Consider the following 16,164-nt stretch of genomic DNA (forward strand, 5'->3'; position numbering starts at 1 on the left):
CACTAGGGGGCGCTGTGTTGCAGCGGGTCCTGGCTCTGCCCCATTTCCCAGCTTGGCACGAGGGGGCACTGTGTTGCAGGGATGCCTGGCTCTGCCCCATTTCCCAGCTTGGCACGAGGGGGCGCTGTGTTGCAGGGGGTCCTGGCTCTGCCCCATTTCCCAGCTTGGCACTAGGGGGCACTGTGTTGCAGGGGGTCCTGGCTCTGCCCCATTTCCCAGCTTGGCACTAGGGGGCGCTGTGTTGCAGGGATGCCTGGCTCTGCCCCATTTCCCAGCTTGGCACCAGGGGGCGCTGTGTTGCAGGGGGTCCTGGCTCTGCCCCATTTCCCAGCTTGACACGAGGGGGCGCTGTGTTGCAGGGGGTCCAAGCAGTGCCCCATTTCCCAGCTTGGCACTAGGGGGCGCTGTGTTGCAGGGGGTCCTGGCTCTGCCCCATTTCCCAGCTTGGCACGAGGGGGCGCTGTGTTGCAGGGACGCCTGGCTCTGCCCCATTTCCCAGCTTGGCACCAGGGGGCGATGTGTTGCAGGGGGTCCTGGCTCTGCCCCATTTCCCAGCTTGGCACGAGGGGGCGCTGTGTTGCAGGGGGTCCTGGCTCTGCCCCATCTCCCAGCTTGGCACTAGGGTGCTGGGTTTCAGCAATGAAGTTCTGACAGCCCTTCTCCCCCGCCAGTTTGCTGCAGTGCAGTTTTCCCTTGATGTGAGGATAGAATTTGACTTTAATGCTTACAAAGAAAACCCAAATCCCCGGATGCTCCTGGGGAAAGTGAGGCACATGAAGAGCCTGACCTTCACTTTCAAAGCCATCCACACAGTTGCGTGAGTAACCTGGGGAGGGAGGGAGAGATGGACTCATGGTAACCAACCCCCCCCTCCATGCTCCACCCCAGAGTGAGGAGGGGCACACCTCGGTGCTGGTGGGGATCCCTGTATAAACAGCACCTGTGGCCAGGTCTGGAAGTGGCTACTTCTGAGTTTGGCTGCCCTGTTGCCTTGTGTCCTGCAGGGAACAGGTGTTCACCCCGAAACGTGGCGCCCGGGAAGATGCGAAGCGAGTGATGATCATGATCACAGACGGGGATCCCTCTGACTCGGGGGATGTGAAGGCTGCCGAAAAGAAGAATATTGTTCGCTACATCATTGGGGTAAGGAACCCCAGATGTGCTGGCTCCTCCCAGCCCCTCTGCGGTCACCACTGGGGAGAGAACCCAGGATTCCTGGCCCAGTGGGACTGATGCAGGCTGCACCCTCCCCCCTTGCTCTACCCAGATTGGCAATAACTTTGCAAAGGACAAGTTCGGGATCTTGAAGCAATTCGCCTCCGAGCCCGTCAGCCAGTTTGTCAAAGTGCTGGACAGTTTCGACAAGCTCAAAAATCTCTTCAGCGAATTGCAGGCCAAAATCTACGACATCGAAGGTACCCGCCCCCAGGCCCGACCGAGGAGGGAGCACTAGGTGGTGGATGCACTAGGTGCCCCCAGCGCCCTCGAGTGGCTGCAATAAGTACACACAGCACCCAATGCCCTGCATGCACTAGATCCACACAGTCCCCAGCGCCCCCTGGTGGATGCACGAGGTGCACACAGCACCCAGCGCCCCCTGGTGGATGTCCTAGATACACACAGTCCCCAGTGCCCCAGATGGATGCAAGAGGTGCACACAGCCCCCAGCGCCTCCTGGTGGATGCACGAGGTGCACACAGCACCCAGCGCCCCCTGGTGGATGTCCTAGATACACACAGTCCCCAGTGCCCCAGATGGATGCAAGAGGTGCACACAGCCCCCAGCGCCTCCTGGTGGATGCACGAGATGCACACAGCCCCCAGCGCCCCCTGGTGGATGCCCTAGATACACACAGTCCCCAGAGCCCCAGATGGATGCAAGAGGTGCACACAGCCCCCAGCGCCCCCTGGTGGATGCCCTAGATACACACAGTCCCCAGAGCCCCCTGGTGGATGCGCGAGATGCACACAGCCCCCAGCGCCCCTGGTGGATGCATTGGATATGGGCAGCAGCCCAGAGCATGCAGTGGACACAGAACTCAGCAGTACTGAGGTACATAATCAGAACCCTGACTCCCCCTTCTCCCATCACTTCTCTAACCCCCAAGCTCCCGCTCCCTTCCCAGAGCCCATGGTAGGACCCAGGAGTCCTGCTGTGGAGCCCCCTTACTCTAACCCTCCTTTCTGTCAGCCGCCCCTGAGATGCATCTGTCTCTGGGGTGAGGCACGGGTGCTGTTCATACAGGAGTCACTGCTCTGAGCTCCCAGCCCCGTCTGTCTTGTAGGTACCAGCAGCCGCAGCTCCTTCCACCTGGAGCTCTCCTCCAGCGGGTTCAGCGTGGACATGTCCAAAGTGAGTTAGAAGAAAGGGTCAAGGCTGTGGGGCATTAGGTGGGGAAAGGATCTGGGCTATTGAGGTGGAAGAGGGTCAGGAAGGGCCTGCCTGTGGAGGTTTGGGGAGGGGGCTGGTGGAGAGACTGGACCATGGGGCCAGGAGTATAGGGGCTCAGGAGGGGAGGGACTTGGAGTATGGGGGGCTGGGCTATGGGAGTGCAGGGGATTGGGAGGCACGGAGCTGTGGGCATTAAGAGAGTCAGGGGGGACCCAAGCATGGGAGTTGAGGGGTTCCCCAGTGCCTCTGCCCTCTCCTTTGCCCCATGGTGACTTTCTCTCCCTGTGCAGGGCCGGCTGGTGCTGGGGGCCGTGGGGGCAGATGATTGGGCAGGGGGTCTGATTGAGCTGCAGGGGGACCCAGCACAAGAGATCTTCATCAAGAGCCCCTCCAGCAATGAGGAGATAAAAGATGCCTACCTGGGTATGTTACCTCCAGCCCCAGAGCCTCCCCACCCGCCCCTGGAGCCCCCCCTCCTTCGGCACTGAGATGCAGCTGCCTCTGGGGTGGGATGCGGCAGCCATTTATACAGGGATTCCTCACCTGATGCTCACAGAGGGGACTCTCTGGGTTGGGCCCATACCTCTTGGGGGAGACAGCAGGGCCTCTGTGCAGTTCTCTGTCTACCAAAGCTTGGGCAGGCTGATCAGGACATCCCCCCCCCCCCCGCCACCCCGCTCAGCTAGCGAGGCCTGCGCCTCCCCCCTCATCCCGAGGTGTTTCCTGCCCCCAGGCTACGCGGTGAAGTCCATGCAGCACCAGAACAGAACGCTCTATGCTGTGGGCGCCCCCCGCTACCAGCACATTGGGATGGTCGTCGTGTTTCAAACACACCCCGACAGCACCAACTGGACAGATATTCAGCACATCAAGGGCAAGCAAGTGAGAATGGGACCATGGGGGGCGTGCTGTGCTGCAGGGAGCAAGCGGGGGGCTCAGCAGGGGGTGCTGTGCTGCAGGGAGCAAGCGGGGGGCTCAGCAGGGGGCGCTGTGCTGCAGGGAGCAAGCGGGGGGCTCAGCAGGGGGTGCTGTGCTGCAGGGAGCAGGTGGGGGCTCAGTAGGGGGCGCTGTGCTGCAGGGGGGGGCTCAGCAGGGGGGCTGCAGGGAGCAGGCTCAGCAGGGGGGCTGCAGGGAGCAGGCAGGGGGCTCAGCAGGGGGCGCTGTGCTGCAGGGAGCAGGTGGGGGCTCAGTAGAGGGCGCTGTGCTGCAGGGAGCAGGTGGGTGGCTCAGCAGGGGGCGCTGTGCTGCAGGGAGCAGGGCGGGGCTCAGCAGGGGGTCTGCAGGGAGCAGGCAGGGGGCTCAGCAGGGGGGCTGCAGGGAGCAGGCAGGGGGCTCAGCAGGGGGCGCTGCGGTTGTTCCCAACCTCTCTGACCCCCCATCTCCCTTTGTTTTGTAGATTGGCTCCTATTTTGGGGCAGTTCTGTGCTCTGTGGACATGGACGGGGATGGGGACACGGACATGCTCCTAGTGGGGTCCCCACTGTACTATGAGGAGAGGAGTGGGGGCAGGGTCCACATCTATCACTGGGACCAGGTGAGTAGGGGGCATAGACAGTGCTGTGGTCAGCCTGGGGCTACAGGTGTGGTGATGGGGCTCTCCCCAGCAGGGTCACTCTCCTGGGAGGGAATAGGGGGTTCCCACTGTTATGCTGGGCTCCCAGCAGGGGGTGCACTAGGGCGTTCCCAGGGCTGGAGGCGCTGGCCCTGTACCTAACCTCTCTGTGCTCACTCCTCAGGCCAGGCTCACCAACACCACAGTGCTACAGGGTGCCATGGGGAACCCACTGGGCCGGTTCGGAGCAGCCATCACACAACTGGCTGACTTGAACGGGGACGGCTGGGCTGACGTAGCCGTGGGGGCGCCGCTGGAGAACGAGGAGCGGGGCGCTGTCTATATCTACAACGGCCACCCAACGGGGCTCAACACAGAGTACAGCCAGGTCAGGAGAGGCTGAAGGGGGCGCGGTGATTTGGGGCATCCTGGCTGTGCCCCACTACTAACCTGGTGCTGAGGGATCAGTGCCATGTCCCATTTCCCACCCTGGCACTAGGGGGCGCTGTGCTGTAAGGGTCTGGGCTGTGACCTGTCTCCAGCCTGGCACTAGGGGGCGCTGTGCTGTAAGGGTCTGGGCTGTGACCTGTCTCCAGCCTGGCACTAGGGGGCGCTGTGCTGTAAGGGTCTGGGCTGTGACCTGTCTCCAGCCTGGCACTAGGGGGCGCTGTGCTGTAAGGGTCTGGGCCGTGACCTGTCTCCAGCCTGGCACTAGGGGGCGCTGTGCTGTAAGGGTCTGGGCTGTGACCTGTCTCCAGCCTGGCACTAGGGGGGTGCTGTGCTGTAAGGGTCTGGGCTGTGACCTGTCTCCAGCCTGGCACTAGGGGGCGCTGTGCTGTAAGGGTCTGGGCCGTGACCTGTCTCCAGCCTGGCACTAGGGGGCGCTGTGCTGTAAGGGTCTGGGCCGTGACCTGTCTCCAGCCTGGCACTAGGGGGCGCTGTGCTGTAAGGGTCTGGGCTGTGACCTGTCTCCAGCCTGGCACTAGGGGGCGCTGTGCTGTAAGGGTCTGGGCCGTGACCTGTCTCCAGCCTGGCACTAGGGGGCGCTGTGCTGTAAGGGTCTGGGCCGTGACCTGTCTCCAGCCTGGCACTAGGGGGCGCTGTGCTGTAAGGGTCTGGGCCGTGACCTGTCTCCAGCCTGGCACTAGGGGGCGCTGTGCTGTAAGGGTCTGGGCCGTGACCTGTCTCCAGTCTGGCACTAGGGGGCGCTGTGCTGTAAGGGTCTGGGCCGTGACCTGTCTCCAGCCTGGCACTAGGGGGTGCTGTGCTGTAAGGGTCTGGGCTGTGACCTGTCTCCAGCCTGGCACTAGGGGGCGCTGGTCCATGAGGCATCCTGGCCATGTACCATCCCCTGGGAGCTACAGGCCGGGGGGGCGTGCTGCAGGAATCTGCCAGTCACATTCCCAGACTGATGTGATTTTTCCGGCTCTGTGTCCCACAGAGAATTGAAGGTGCAACAGTCTCTCCAGGTGTGAAATACTTCGGCCAGTCCATTCACGGACAGATGGACCTGGGAGGGGACGGACTCACAGACATCGCCGTCGGGGCTCTCGGAGAGGTGTTCGTGCTGAGGTGCAGCTGTTTTCCAGGCGCCCGGGAGTGGGACCTGGGGCTTTTCCCCTCGGTTGGGTCCCGCCTGGGCTGAGGGCTGGGGGAACTGGCTGGATGGGGGGGTGCGGGCTGGGGCATGAAGCTGTCTCCTCCAGGCGGTGCTGGTTGACACAGTCGATTGTTTCCCCAGCTCCCGCCCCATCCTGACAGTGACGCCCACGATGCATTTCTTGCCAAAGGAAATCCCAGTAAAGCAGGTGGAGTGTTCAGGGGCTGCTGCCTCCCAGCAGGGTGTTCAGGTTACACTCACCGTCTGCTTCGACACCGTCCGAGCCACTGTGCGCTACCGAGGTCAGAAACAACCCCCCACACACGCTAACCTGGTAGCTCCCACTCCTCTCCCAGAGCTCCAGTAGAGCCCGGAGTGACCTGTCCCCCAGTTCCCCCTGCTTGACCCCACATGCCCAGAGTCCAGCCTTCCCACATATCCCCCTTTTGCCCACCAGAGCCGCTCTCTGCCAACCTCACCTACTGGCTGGAGGTGGATGCCAACTGCATGAGGAGCCGCGGGGAGTTTGGGAACGGGCAGAGGAACATGTCCAGGAGCTGGAGCATCTTGGATGGGGAGCACTGCATAAACGAGCGGCTCCAAATTGGGGTAAGGCTCCACTGTGGTCCCCAGGGGGAACCATTGGGCTAATTGTGCAGCTGCCTTGGGAGCAGGGCATGGTGGCTGTTGATACAAAGGGTCCATTATCCAGTGCCACAGTGTGCCCACTTCTGGGGTGGAGTATGGGGACTGGTTATAGGGGATCCCTCACTGGGCACTGAGATGCAGCCATCTCTGGGGTGAAGCATGGGGACTGGTTATAGGGGATCCCTCGCTGGGCACTGAGATGCAGCCATCTCTGGGGTGAAGCACGGGGACTGGTTATAGGGGATCCCTCGCTGGGCACTGAGATGCAGCCACCTCTGGGGTGAAGCATGAGGACTGGTTATAGGGGATCCCTCGCTGGGCAGTATGATGCAGCCACCTCTGGGGTGGGGCTTGATGCTGTTTCTATTCCACTCACTCTCTGTTCAGAACTGCATTGAGGATTACGTGACTCCAATCAATATCTTGCTGCGCTTTGCCCTCGAAGAGGACAACATCACTAGCTGGCTCCCAGTGCTGAACCCCTTGTACAACTCGGCTGTAACAGAGGTGAGGGGGCTCAGACTGGCCTCACTCGGCTCTGCGGGGGCTGGCTGGTCTCCGGGACTGATCCAGCAGGAGGCCCGCCCAGTCCACCTGATCTGACATTAACTTTCCGGCTCTGATCTCTCTTGCAGATCCCCTTCGAGAAGAACTGTGGGAAGGATGAGAAGTGCGAAGCCGACCTGAAAATCCATTTCCACGAAAACACGTATAGCACACAGACTGGGCTGCAGGGAGCAGGCGGCACTCAGCAGGGGGCACTGTGCTGCAGGGAGCAGGCGGGGGTGCAGCAGGGGGCGCTGTGCTGCAGGGGGCAGGCGGGACCCAGCAAGGGACACTGTGCTGCAGGGAGCAGGTGGGGGGCTCTGTGCTGCAGGGAGCAGGTGGGACCCAGCAGGGGGCACTGTGCTGCAGGGAGCAGGTGGGACCCAGCAGGGGGGCGCTGTGCTGCAGGGGGCAGGTGGGACCCAGCAGGGGGCGCTGTGCTGCAGGGGGCAGGTGGGACCCAGCAAGGGACGCTGTGCTGCAGGGGGCAGGTGGGACCCAGCAGGGGGCGCTGTGCTGCAGGGGGCAGGTGGGACCCAGCAAGGGACGCTGTGCTGCAGGGAGCAGGCGGGGGGCACTGTGCTGCAGGGAGCAGGTGGGACCCAGCAGGGGGCGCTGTGCTGCAGGGAGCAGGTGGGACCCAGCAGGGGGCACTGTGCTGCAGGGAGCAGGTGGAGGGGCACTGTGCTGCAGGCAGCAGGTGGGACCCAGCAGGGGGCGCTGTGCTGCAGGGAGCAGGTGGGACCCAGCAGGGGGCGCTGTGCTGCAGGGGGCAGGTGGGACCCAGCAAGGGACGCTGTGCTGCAGGGAGCAGGCGGGGGGCACTGTGCTGCAGGGAGCAGGTGGGACCCAGCAGGGGGCGCTGTGCTGCAGGGAGCAGGTGGGACCCAGCAGGGGGCGCTGTGCTGCAGGGGGCAGGTGGGACCCAGCAAGGGACGCTGTGCTGCAGGGAGCAGGCGGGGGGCACTGTGCTGCAGGGAGCAGGTGGGACCCAGCAGGGGGCACTGTGCTGCAGGGAGCAGGTGGGGGGCACTGTGCTGCAGGCAGCAGGTGGGACCCAGCAGGGGGGTGCTGTGCTGCAGGGAGCAGGTGGGACCCAGCAGGGGGCGCTGTGCTGCAGGCAGCAGGCAGGGGCCCAGCAGGGGGCGCTGTGCTGCCAGGAGGGGGCCTCCCAATTGTTCTCCTCTCTTATCTCATCCATGGATTGGCGGGAGAAGGAGGCAAACCAGATCATGGGAAGCAGAGATGGGATCTGCTGCCATGTGCCACCTGTTTCCCAGACACCTGGGTTCTTTTCAGTCCCCTTCCCCGCTCTTTACCTGCTGCTCCGTGTGGGGAGCTGCTGTTCAACTGGGTCCCTTGCTCCTGCCCTTCCCGCAGGTCGAAGGCGCTGTTGGTGTCGCCCTCTGACGCACTGCAGGTGGTTCTGAAGCTGATCAATGAAGGGGAAGATGCCTACCGCGCCACTGTCCACATGCCCCTGCCGCCGGGGCTGTCCTTCCGCAAGGCCTCGGTGCTGGAGGTAGGGAGGCACCCAGCAGACCTCTCCTGTGCTGAGACACTCAGGGCAGCTTTCTTCTGGACTGGTCTCTGGTTGCCTCATGCAGAAAGGGACTAGGACATGGGGCCCGTCCTCTCCAGGGGTGCCTGCTCTGATTGGGACCTAGGCTCAGGGGGTGGGGGAAGTGCCGTGGGGCAGGACCAAATTGGAGCACGAGGGGAAGGGTGGTTTGTCTGGCTGGAGTTGGGTGTCTTGGCATGTTTCCAGGCATGTTGAGGTCCTGACCCTGCTCCCCCGCCCCATAGGATCCTAAGGCTGCACGAGATGTCAGGAAGTCATCAAGTCCAGCCCCCTGTCCAAAGCAGGACCAAACCCCAACTCCATCATCTCAGCCAGGGCTTTGTCAAGCCAGGCCTTCAAAACCTCTAGGGATGGAGAGTCCAGCCCCTCCCGAGGGAACCCATCCCAGTGCTTCACCAACCAGGGAAATAGTTTTCCTCATATCCCACCTGGACCTCTCCCACTGCAACTTGAGACCATTGCTCCTCGGTCTGCCATCCGTCACCACTGAGAACAGCCTCTCTCCATCCTCTTTGGAACCCCCCTTCAGGGAGTTACAGGCTGATAAATAAGCCCAAAGCCTTCAGCCTCTCCTCATAGGTCCTGTGCTCCAGCCCCCTAGTCGTTGTAGCTGCCCTCCACTGGACCCTCTCCAACGTATCCACATCCTTCCTAGAGCAGGAGGGCCCAGAACTGGACACAACACTCCAGATGTGGCCTCTCCAGAGCCGAATAAAGGGGAATAATCACGTCTCTGGAACTGCTGACTCCTCTTAATGCACCCTAAGATGCCATTAGCCTTCTTGGCTCCAACGGCTTATTTCTTATGGGTGTTTCCTCTCACAGCGCAATGTCCAGGCCAGAATTAGCTGCAATGGCCTGGTGGCCCCCGACACCAACTTCAGGAACCTTTCCTGTAATATCAGCCATCCGATCTACTGGGGGAACAGTTCGGTGAGTCGGCAGGATGCTGGGTCATGGGGCTGCACTAGGGGGTGCTGTACTCCAAGGAGTGGGGCTCAGTAGTGCTGTGCCAATGCCTCAGGGTATGTCTACACTTGCATGCTCTTGCGATGACCCTTTAAGGATTATTTCAGAAGAAGGGTTTTCTTTTGAAATAACCTCATTGACAGAGCATTTTTATTTCGAAATAGCACCATAACGTGATTATGCAAATGAAGCATGGGATATTTAAATCCCCACTTCATTTGCAATTTCGAATGTCTGCATTTACATCCCTCCCTCGAAAGAGGGTGTAAGTGTAGACATACCCCCAGTGAGGTACTAGAAGACTTCATCTAGACTGGCATGATTTTCCACAAATGCTTTTAACGGAAAAGTTTTTCCGTTAAAAGCAGTTGCGGAAAAGAGCGTCTAGATTGGCACAGGCGCTTTTCCGCAAAAGCACTTTTTACGGAAAAGCGTCCGTGCCAATCTAGACCCGGTTTTGTGCAAGAAAGCCCCAATCGCCATTTTCGCCATCGGGGCTTTTTTGCGCAAAACAATACTGCATTGTCTACACTGGCCCTCTTGCGCAAAATCATTTGTGCAAGAGGGCTTTTGCCCGAACGGGAGCAGCATAGTATTTCCACAAGAAGCACTGATTTCTTACATGAGATCGTCAGTGTTCTTGCGGAAATTCAAGCGGCCAGTGTAGACAGCTGGCAAGTTTTTCCATAAAAGCAGCTGCTTTTGCGGAAAAACTTGCCAGTCTAGACGCAGCTGGGGCTGAGCTGCAGGGAGTAGGTGGAGTGTTCCCTAGGGGGCGCTGTGCTGCAGGGACCAGGATTATTCACTGGGGACACTCACTAGGGGGCACTGTGCTGCGGGGGGGCACGCGGGAGGGGGCACAGTCCTCTTGGCAGCCTGTGCTGACTCTGGTCTTTCTTGCCCTGTGCAGATTCTGTTCCAGCTGCTGTTTGACGTTCTCAGCGACAGCTCCTGGGAGGACTTTCTGGAGCTGCAGGTCATGGCCAGCAGGTGGGAGCAGAGCTCTGGAGTAGCCTTGTCACCTGGCCCAGGCTGCCTCTGGGGCTGCCCCCTGGTCCTGCCCCATGGCAAGCAGGGCTTGAGCACTGCCAAGTGGAGGCTTGTGTCCTGAGCCACGGAGAGCAGCACTGGGGACAGCACCCGAAGCACGCTGGGTTGTGTCCTGCACCCTACCCCAGAGGCGGCTGCAGCTCAGTGCTGGGGAACGGGGTGGCCGTATCAGAGCTGAGCCAGTAATGCACTTTGGACTGTCTGGGGTTTAAGGTGCTGCAAGCATCAGGCCTGCCGTGGGGCTCTGGCTCTGTGGGGCGGAGAGCCTCGCTCACATTCAGGCCTGGGGGGATCTATAATGGGTTCCCAGCTTGTCCATCTCACCCTCCCCTGCAGTGACAATGAGAGGAACGGGAGCCTTGAAAATAACAGAGCCCTCCTGCAGATCCCAGTCCTGTACCCTGTAAACATCATCACCAAAAGGTAAGAGCCCCTCCCCCAGCCAGGCCTCCCCCCCCCCCCCCAAGAGCTGGGACAGAATCCAGGGGTCCTGAATCTCCCACTGCTTCTCCCCCTCCCCCACCTCACTCGACCCCGCTCCCCAGAGCCGGGAGTAGAACCCAGGAGTTCTGGCTCCTTCATGCCGTAAGCTCCCCTCCCCCCAACCTGGGGGGTCAGAGCCCATGTTGGCCTCTCGTCTCACTGCTGCCCCTCCCCCCGCAGGCTGGACAGCTCCACCCAGTACGTTAACTTCAGCTCCCTGCTCCCAGAGAACAAGACCATTCAGCATCTGTACCAGGTGAGGGGCTGGGCGGGAGGGGGGGGACCAGGGGCGCCCTCCAACTCCCCCAGCCTTCCCTCTACCAGCTCCCCCCGTCGCCTGCCTCCCATGCCCCCGCCTCCTGCATAACCCTCCCCCCGCTGCCTTGCTCGACTTGAAACCCCCTCGCGCCTGTCCCCTACTGCCCCACATCCCCTGTGGCCCCGCGCCTGGCCCGGCCACAGTCGCCTGGTCTGCAGCCTCATCCCTTTGGCAGGTGGAGAACCTGCTGCCCGGGAGTTTCCCACAGCTGGATGTGACGGTGTTTGTGGTGGTGCCAGATGTGTTCCTGAAGGAACTATTTTGGTTGCCTCAGGGCGTGCAGACGGTGAGTACGGTGGGGAGAAGTGGAGACCAGGCACTTTGCACAGCCCCCTAGTGCCCGGGTGGGAGACGGGCACAGCTGGGTCCTGTGTGGCATAACCTCCCTAGTGCCCGGGTGGGAGACGGGCACAGCTGGGCCCTGCATCACACAACCTCCCTAGTGCCCGGGTGGGAGACAGGCACAGCCAGGCCCTGCATCACACAACCTCCCTAGTGCCTGAGTGGGAGACGGGCACAGCCGGGCCCTGCATCACACAACCTCCCTAGTGCCTGAGTGGGAGACGGGCACAGCCGGGCCCTGCATCACACAACCTCCCTAGTGCCCGGGTGGGAGATGAACACAGCCGGGCCCTGCATCACACAACCTCCCTAGTGCCCGGGTGGGAGATGAACACAGCCGGGCCCTGCATCACACAACCTCCCTAGTGCCCGGGTGGGAGACAGGCACAGCCGGGCCCTGCATCACACAACCTCCCTAGTGCCCGGGTGGGAGACAGGCACAGCCGGGCCCTGCATCACACAACCTCCGTAGTGCCCGGGTGGGAGACAGGCACAGCCGGGCCCTGCATCACACAACCTCCCTAGTGCCTGGGCGGGAGAAGGGCACAGCCGGGCCCTGTGTGGCACAACCTCCCTAGTGCCCGGGTGGGAGACGGGCACAGCCAGGAGCCCTGCAGTGCAACCCCTGTAGCAAGGGGCTGGGATACAGGACCCAGGCAGGGTGTGACAATCTGATGTGCCACGCACACACACTTCATGTGACGGACTTTCCTGGGATCCCCTTGCTCCCCCCAGGATTCCAACGTGACCTGCCATGTTCGCAAGGACGCCCACAGCCCCTGCTTCAACCATGCCCAGGTAGGAGCCTCGCTAGCCTGAAGGCCTTTACAGGGCTCCCTCGCCAGGGGCCGAGATGCAGCCACCTCTGGGGCAGGGCATGGGGATTGTTGCTACAAGGATTCCTGGCCTGCCACTGAGAGGCCGCCTCCTCTGGGGGGAAGATGCTGGGCTATTTGTGCTGCATGCAGTATGTCATGGGGCCAGGACACCAATGTTAACAGCCCCACCCTTGGGAGACAAGCGTCAGGGAATTTTTAACACCCAGGATCTGGAGGCGAGAGCGCCCCCTAGTGAGGGCCCAGCCCGGCTGGCTGCAGCACAGCACCCCCTAGTGCCACACTGGGACATTGCAGCGAGCTCTGACTGTGAGGGGCCAATGCCTCCTGATGACCCTCCAACTTTCATTCAAAGCCACCCATCCTGGCACTAACCCAGCCTGCTCCAGGTAGCTTGTGAAACCTGCCTGGGTTCCCCGCTGCCGGGCTGTGGCCCGTTGGCACTCGCCCATTTCTGACTTCAGGAACTTCCCTGGTCCCTTGGAGAAAGTGGTTGTTGTGACCCCATGTCTGTGCCCCCACGTCAGCTCTCCAGAGAACTCCCTCCCCCCTGTGTGCTTCTTCCTAGCGCTGCTTGTCCGCACAGCAGCAAATCTACGAGTGCCGCCTGGGAGAACTAGACACCCCCTCCGTCATCACTGTCACCGGGCTGCTGCACGATGCCAGCGAAATTCAGGTCAGGGCTCTGTGTGAGGGGCCTATGGGGCCTTTCTCCTCTAAGGGGCGCCGGGGTTTCTCCAGCCCCGGGTGGGGCTGCTGGCTGGCTCAGGACAGGACCCCCCCTCAGGAAAGAAACGGGGCTACGGTCTCTCTTGCAGCAGGGTGGAGTTTCCTGCTCTTCCACCTTGGGGAAGGGGATTCTCTGTCGCAAGTCACCCCACAGGCCAAACTCCCCATCCCTGGGGTGGCCCTTGGCAGGGGACAGAGCACCCGCAGGGTGAGGTGTGATGCTCCCCGAGGTGCCAAGCAAGGCAGAGAGCCCCACTGAGGCTGCCCCCCGGAGGTGGCATGGACCCAGCTCTCATCTCTGCCCCGGGAGCCCCTCCCCCCACGGATACCAGCTATGGGGCAGGGTGTCTGAGGCCTGGTGTCTCTCTCTCTCTCCCCAGGAGTCCTCCCAGTCCCCGTTCTGCACTGCCCTGTGTTTTACATTCAACACCCACAAATACAGCCTGTTGAGCAACGACTTCATGCAATCCCAGGTACCAAGCCCCCCCCCCCCATGCCTTGCTCCCCGTGAGCAGCTGCCCTGCTGCCCACCCCCTCTGTGTCCCAGAAGCGGTGCCCACCACCCTGTCCCAACCATCTGCTCCTCCACGAGGGCCGCTCAGCCCAGAGGCTGAGTCCTCCTGCCTCAGGGGCACAATCACCAGTCAGCACAGCTCCCTTTGCCCTCTCCCAGCCTGGGGAGTGAGCGGATCCAGGCAACCTCAGGCCAGTGTGGTTTCCCTTGCCCTGCATTTCCCTGTGTCTGCCCTTGCAGGTCACCACGGAGGTGGAGCTGGTCTACGTGATGAATTACCTCCCCATATACGTAGGCAGCGGCGTAGGGGGGCTGCTCCTATTTATCCTGATCATCGTCGGCCTGTACAAGGTGAGACGGGCAGGGGCTGGCTGGGTCACTCAGGAATGGTGTAGTGCAGCCAGCTGGTTTGCCCGCTGCAGCAGCCAATAAAATCGCCCCGTCTTTTCTCCAGCAACATCTCCCTCCACGGGACCCCCAAAGCCCCGTGGAGACGTGGCAGGAATCACATCACAACCTGAGCACACGGGCGGAAATGCAGCCACCTCTGGGGTGGAGTATGAGCATAAGGGGGCTGTTTCTACACTGACCCCCGGCCCAGCTGTGAGATGCTTCCACCACTAGGGTGCCAACAGCAAATGGGAAAAGAATCCCACGTCCAGCTGAAACCACAGGCAGGACCTGGCTGGCTCAGAGAGGAGCGAGTGGGACATGGGGCCTTTCCCCTCTCAAGGCCACTGGCTCCAGTCCCTGGGCGGGGGGGGGGGGGGGGGGGCAGGGAATGGAGCACAGGGCTTTTCCCCTGAGGGGGACACCGGCCCCGATTCAGCCTCAGCATGGGTCAGAGTCAAGCTCCTCTCGTCCCCCTGCCAATCAGGGCTGGTTTTTTTTCCTTTTCCTGGCAGTGCGGCTTCTTCAAGCGGAATTACAAGGAGAGGTTAGACTATGGCAATGGGGTGGGGCCTGCAGGGGCCAGCCCGGAGGCAGAGCCGAAGGCGGATGGAGAGCAAAAGGAGGCTCTCACCACAGACGCTCCTAGCGAATGACCAGATCCTTCCTGCCCCCCGACTGTGGATCCAAGGCCTCCTCCTCGTCACCCCACCCCCACCTGTTCAGAGGAGCCACGTACCCCACACTCAGCGGGGACCCTGCCCTCGCCGGCATCCCCCAGCGGCCCAAAGGAGCATCGCAGCAGCTGGGCCTTTGCAGACCCGTGTCTCCCTCCGGCCTCCTGAGGGGAGCGGTCCTACCTTGCTGGGGTAGAACAGGCACCCCCAAAGTCTGAACCCTCCCACCTTGACGGCCTCCACAGCACAGAGAGAGGGGCTGGGCAGGCCACCGGTGCCAATCTCCACTCTCCCCAGAGCAACGCGAGGACCAGGGCAGGGCGTGCCGGGGAGCTCCCACAGCACTGAGCCAGCTTGGCAAAGGACGTCATTTCGCCCGGCCTGCCCAGCCCCGTGCTCCTCCTCGGCAGCCAGTCCGTCCACCTCAGCAACCAAGAGGGAAAACAATCCGGAGAGGTGACAGATACCGAGGCAGGCGGCACTTCCTGGGATGCCCGACGTGGAATGTAATAAACTGACTGCGGAGCCAGATCAGCAGAAACCGATGACGGAGCCGACGGCTTTAATAGCGGCTGGTTACTATGCAGCGAGGCCCTGACCCTCCCATAGTGCCCTCGCCCTCTCTGGAGCCGACGACAATGCATGTCTGGCTATCGGTCGCGGCCCGCCCCGCGCTCTGGCCATTTTGCATCACAGCCCGAAAGGGGATTTTACCTCTGCACTTGGCAATGCGGCGACCGCAGCCAGGATCCCGCGTCCCGCGCTGGTGCCCACAAGGATGTCGAGAGGGTTCGAAGAAGAGCCGCGAGAATGACTGATCACACGTCTGAGAGCGAGAAACTCCAGGGACTCGAGCTCCTTAGCGTCACAAAGGGAGGGATACGGGGAGGCTAGCTCACAGGCTAGGAGCGAGGGATGAACATCTGTCAGTGGGCAGAGCTAGCAGAAGGAATAGGGACACATTCCCACGGGAGCGTTGGAACCGGGAGGGTAATTAACCACTGGAACAATTTACCTGGGGCTGTGATGGATTCTCTACTCCACCAACTTTTTAAATCAAGGTCGGAGGGTCTTTTTAAAAAGGATCTGCTCTAATGGGACCGGGAGTGATTTGGGGAAAGCGCTCCAGCTTGGCTTTTGTGCTGCCCATGGCCTTCCCCACCCTGGGGATGAGACAGAGCAGCCTCAGCCCCCTACGAACGCTTACTCCTCACGGGCCTGGGGGGCAGCGTTCACCCGGGGCCGTGCACGCCTCTGCCGCCCACTCCCCCAGACACATGCCGCCCTGCCCGTCCCCCCCGACACATACCACCCTCCCCCAACACACAGTGCCCTCCCCCACTCCCCCTAGATATGTATCGTCCTTCCCCTGCCTGCCTGCCCATTTCCCCCCCAGACACATACTGCCCTCGCCCTCCCCACTGCCCGCCCCCCCAGACACATACCACCTCCACCCCCAGTGCCCTCCCCCACTCCCCCTAGATATGTACTGTCCTTCCCCCCCTGCCTGCCTGCCCATTTCCCCCCCAGACACAT

At 61.8% G+C, this 16,164-nt stretch overlaps 1 protein-coding gene across 3 annotated transcripts in view; it reads left to right on the plus strand.

Annotated features, from left to right (window-relative positions):
* The window catches only part of LOC102448841 (integrin alpha-L), a 31,798-nt gene extending 15,850 nt beyond the window's left edge, over window positions 1-15,948 (plus strand). For 2 of the 3 annotated variants that reach the window (XM_075928896.2, XM_089778907.1), the window contains exons 7-30: window positions 672-817; window positions 1,005-1,143; window positions 1,268-1,415; window positions 2,285-2,352; window positions 2,682-2,814; window positions 3,125-3,273; window positions 3,788-3,925; window positions 4,128-4,331; window positions 5,385-5,515; window positions 5,685-5,845; window positions 6,001-6,152; window positions 6,579-6,698; window positions 6,827-6,900; window positions 8,118-8,259; window positions 9,145-9,252; window positions 10,199-10,278; window positions 10,675-10,761; window positions 11,002-11,077; window positions 11,316-11,426; window positions 12,218-12,280; window positions 12,887-12,994; window positions 13,428-13,520; window positions 13,802-13,912; window positions 14,467-15,948. In XM_075928896.2, coding sequence (XP_075785011.2) covers window positions 672-817; window positions 1,005-1,143; window positions 1,268-1,415; window positions 2,285-2,352; window positions 2,682-2,814; window positions 3,125-3,273; window positions 3,788-3,925; window positions 4,128-4,331; window positions 5,385-5,515; window positions 5,685-5,845; window positions 6,001-6,152; window positions 6,579-6,698; window positions 6,827-6,900; window positions 8,118-8,259; window positions 9,145-9,252; window positions 10,199-10,278; window positions 10,675-10,761; window positions 11,002-11,077; window positions 11,316-11,426; window positions 12,218-12,280; window positions 12,887-12,994; window positions 13,428-13,520; window positions 13,802-13,912; window positions 14,467-14,607 — 2,883 coding nt within the window. In that variant the 3' untranslated portion in view covers window positions 14,608-15,948. The remainder of the gene's footprint in view (window positions 1-671; window positions 818-1,004; window positions 1,144-1,267; window positions 1,416-2,284; window positions 2,353-2,681; window positions 2,815-3,124; window positions 3,274-3,787; window positions 3,926-4,127; window positions 4,332-5,384; window positions 5,516-5,684; window positions 5,846-6,000; window positions 6,153-6,578; window positions 6,699-6,826; window positions 6,901-8,117; window positions 8,260-9,144; window positions 9,253-10,198; window positions 10,279-10,674; window positions 10,762-11,001; window positions 11,078-11,315; window positions 11,427-12,217; window positions 12,281-12,886; window positions 12,995-13,427; window positions 13,521-13,801; window positions 13,913-14,466) is intronic. The other variant, XM_075928897.2, reaches the window with a different exon arrangement.
* The last annotated feature ends 216 nt before the right edge of the window (window positions 15,949-16,164 follow it).

This window comes from Pelodiscus sinensis, chromosome 5, assembly GCF_052426305.1.
Source record: "Pelodiscus sinensis isolate ZL-2025 chromosome 5, ASM5242630v1, whole genome shotgun sequence".
In the NCBI taxonomy this organism is placed as follows: Eukaryota; Metazoa; Chordata; order Testudines; family Trionychidae; genus Pelodiscus; species Pelodiscus sinensis.